We start from the raw sequence: 3,487 nt of genomic DNA on the forward strand, positions 1-3,487 counted from the left end.
ACGACTGTTTAACTGCAGAGCTATTTTTCTGTGGTGGTAATGCGGTGCGGTTCGGGATCTCCTGTGCCCGGAGGAGAGGACTGGGGAAGAGAATAGGGTGACGGCTCGTCCGACCGCTCGGTAACGAGGGGACTGAGACTCCCCGCGTCCGCGACGTCCCCTCGAGGTCCGCAAGGCCCCCCATCGCTGCTTTCCATCCCGCGAAGGACCCGGGGGATTTCGGGGAGGGCAGATTATGGACGGAAGCCGACGCTCGCACTGGGCGCAATACACGACAGACAGATAGTTCGCCATTTTATCGCCACGCGTTTATAGAGATGGCACTCAGAGCCAACAAGGCAAAATCGCAGGCTCACTTGTAAACAGGTTACAGGCTGTCACACACTCACTGTAAACAATTAATCGTCAACGGCGCCGAGCGGCTCCGAGGCCGGGGGGGGGGGGGAAGGTATCGGAGCGAGGTACAGCTCGGAGGCTGGGCCAGGGTCTCGGGGGGGGCCGCGCTAGGCTTTGACGGTACCCGTCTGCGAAATGTTCACAGCAGCCAGCTGTTGAATCTTTTGATTGAGCATTTCGTTCACGGCTGCGAAGGAAACAGAAATATTTCAATTCCCTCCGTCTCTCTCTCTCCCGGGTTAACCAATCTCGTACAGAGCTCACTGACGCCCACGCGCCCACCAGCACACACACACGCTGATTCACTCACTCACTCACACACAGGGCTGGTTCCGACCTCGCCAAACACCAGTTGCATATTTCCCACCCCCCTTTGCTGCACCCCAGCCCGAAGGCTCCGCTCTTACCCTAACCCTAACCCTAACCCTAATTTGGGGCTCACCCTGTTTCATGGTGTACTTCTCCTGCAACGCTGGCTGCACTTTCTCGATCTGTTTCGTCAGGAACTCAACCTTCCTCTTGAAGAAATCCCGTGCTTCCCCAACGGTCTGGAACCCAGATTGCGGAGTTAGGAGCGGCCTCTCATTGGGCAAAGGTGGAACAGCCGGTGCACAGTCAACACCAACCCAAACTCCCCCAGGATTTCCCAAAGCCCTTCACAACGTGTCCGAACATAGAACAGCGAAGGCCCATTCAGCGACAGTGCGGCGCTGCCTCAGCACTGACCCTCCCACAGTGCGGCGCTCCCTCAGCACTGATCCTCCCACAGTGCGGAGCTCCCTCAGCACTGACCCTCCCACAGTGCGGCGCTCCCTCAGCACTGACCCTCCCACAGTGCGGAGCTCCCTCAGCACCGACCCTCCCTCAGTGCGGAGCTCCCTCAGCACTGACACTCCCACAGTGCGGAGCTCCCTCAACACTGACCCTCCCACAGTGCGGCGCTCCCTCAGCACTGACCCTCCCTCAGTGCGGAGCTCCCTCAGCACTGACCCTCCCACAGTGCGGCGCTCCCTCAGCACCGACCCTCCCTCAGTGCGGAGCTCCCTCAGCACTGACCCTCCCACAGTGCGGCGCTCCCTCAGCACTGACCCTCCCACAGTGCGGCGCTCCCTCAGCACCGACCCTCCCACAGTGCGGCGCTCCCTCAGCACTGACCCTCCCACAGTGCAGCGCTCACTCAGCACTGACCCTCCCACAGTGCGGCGCTCCCTCAGCACCGACCCTCCCACGGTGCGGCGCTCTCTCAGCACTGACCTTCCCACAGTGCGGCGCTCCCTCAGCACTGACCCTCCCACAGTGCGGAGCTCCCTCAGCCCCGACCCTCCCACAGTGCGGAGCTCGCTCAGCACTGACCCTCCCACAGTGCGGCGCTCCCTCAGCACTGACCCTCCCACAGTGCGGAGCTCCCTCAGCACTGACCCTCCCACAGTGCGGGCGCTCCCTCAGCACTGACCCTCCCACAGTGCGGCGCTCCCTCAGCACTGACCCTCCCACAGTGCGGCGCTCCCTCAGCACTGACCCTCCCACAGTGCGGTGCTCCCTCAGCACTGACCCTCCCACAGTGCGGCGCTCTCTCAGCACTGACCCTTCCCACAGTGCGGCGCTCCCTCAGCACTGACCCTCCCACAGTGCGGAGCTCCCTCAGCCCCGACCCTCCCACAGTGCGGAGCTCGCTCAGCACTGACCCTCCCACAGTGCGGCGCTCCCTCAGCACTGACCCTCCCACAGTGCGGAGCTCCCTCAGCACTGACCCTCCCACAGTGCGGCGCTCCCTCAGCACTGACCCTCCCACAGTGCGGCGCTCCCTCAGCACTGACCCTCCCACAGTGCGGCGCTCCCTCAGCACAGACCCTCCCACAGTGCGGCGCTCCCTCAGCACTGACCCTCCCACAGGAGCAGGGAAACACTAACCTTCTCTACGTAGTAACCCGTGCCCACATCGATCAGAACATGTTGGACATCGTGTAGATTGCCCGGGACGTACATCTGACGCGGGAGGGGAGGGGGTCAAGGATCTGAACGGAACCGGCTATCGCGGCGGTCACAGAGATTCACATTTCCCCCAGCCCCCCTTCCATCCGTCGCTGGAACTGCCTTTACCCACACACTCGCGGGGGGGGGGGTCGGGCCTGATTCATTCCGCAAGTCACGGCTGCAACAGGGCAGCGGACTTGTTCCAGGGCGCGGTCCCGCACACAGCAAATACTCCCCAGCGTCTTGCGTCCAGTGGCTAGGGCTGAGGGATTCATATCCGCCCCCAGACCATCGCGCTCCCCCCCCCGCCCCCCGGTAATGGCGGCCTTCCCCACTGATGCAAGAGAGCAGACGGGGTTTAACATTCGTCATCCTAAAGGCGTCAGGTTCGACTAAAGACTTGAGGAAGAGCGAAGGCACGGGAGCAGAATGAGGCCACTCGGCCCCTCGAGTCGGCTCCGCCGCGGCTGATATTTTCCCGTCCCCATTCTCCTGCCTTCTCCCCATCACCCCCGATCCCCGTATTGATCAAGAGCCGATCCATCTCTGTCTTAAAGACACTCAGTGAATTGGCCTCCACAGCCTTCTGCGGTAAAGACTTCCACAGATTCCCCTCCCTCTGGCTGGAGAAATTCCTCCCCGTCTCTGTTTTGAAGCCTTCAGTCTGAGACGGTGTCCTCTCGCTTCTCCTCCAAGTGGAAACGTCCACGTCCGCTCTATCCCGGGCCTCCTGTAAGTTTCAATGACACCCCCCCCACCCCTCGTCCTTCGTCCTTCTAAACTCCCAACGAGCGCGGACCCAGAGTCCTCGACCGCTTCCTCGTACGGCGACCTCTTCGTTCCGGGGGATCGTCCTCGCGAACCCTCCCTCTGGACCCCTTTCCCAGGCCCCAGCCCGTCCTTCCTTAGACACGGGGGGGCCCCCGAAACGGCTCACCCCGCTCCGAACGGGGCCTGAGCGGAGCCTCAGGAGGACGTCCCTGGTCTGGTATTCCGGCCCTCTCGACGCGAACTCCGACGTCGCAATCTCCTCCCCCACTGCCGACTGAACCCGCTCGTTAACCTGAAGAGAATCGTCAACAAGGACTCCCCAAGTCTCTTTTGTGCCCCTGATTTC

General features: G+C 62.3%; 1 protein-coding gene across 1 annotated transcript; it reads right to left on the reverse strand.

The window, feature by feature from the left end:
• Positions 1–286: 286 nt before the first annotated feature.
• On the reverse strand, positions 287–2,421 carry pfdn5 (prefoldin 5). The gene is made up of 3 exons (XM_072494856.1): positions 2,308–2,421; positions 839–944; positions 287–583 (listed from the first exon to the last, which is right to left on the reverse strand). The coding sequence occupies exons 1-3, from the start codon at positions 2,380–2,382 to the stop codon at positions 504–506; spliced, it is 261 nt and encodes an 86-aa protein (XP_072350957.1). The 5' UTR covers positions 2,383–2,421; the 3' UTR covers positions 287–503.
• Positions 2,422–3,487: the final 1,066 nt, after the last annotated feature.

This window comes from Scyliorhinus torazame, unplaced genomic scaffold (genome assembly GCF_047496885.1).
Source record: "Scyliorhinus torazame isolate Kashiwa2021f unplaced genomic scaffold, sScyTor2.1 scaffold_1292, whole genome shotgun sequence".
NCBI lineage: Eukaryota > Metazoa > Chordata > Chondrichthyes > Carcharhiniformes > Scyliorhinidae > Scyliorhinus > Scyliorhinus torazame.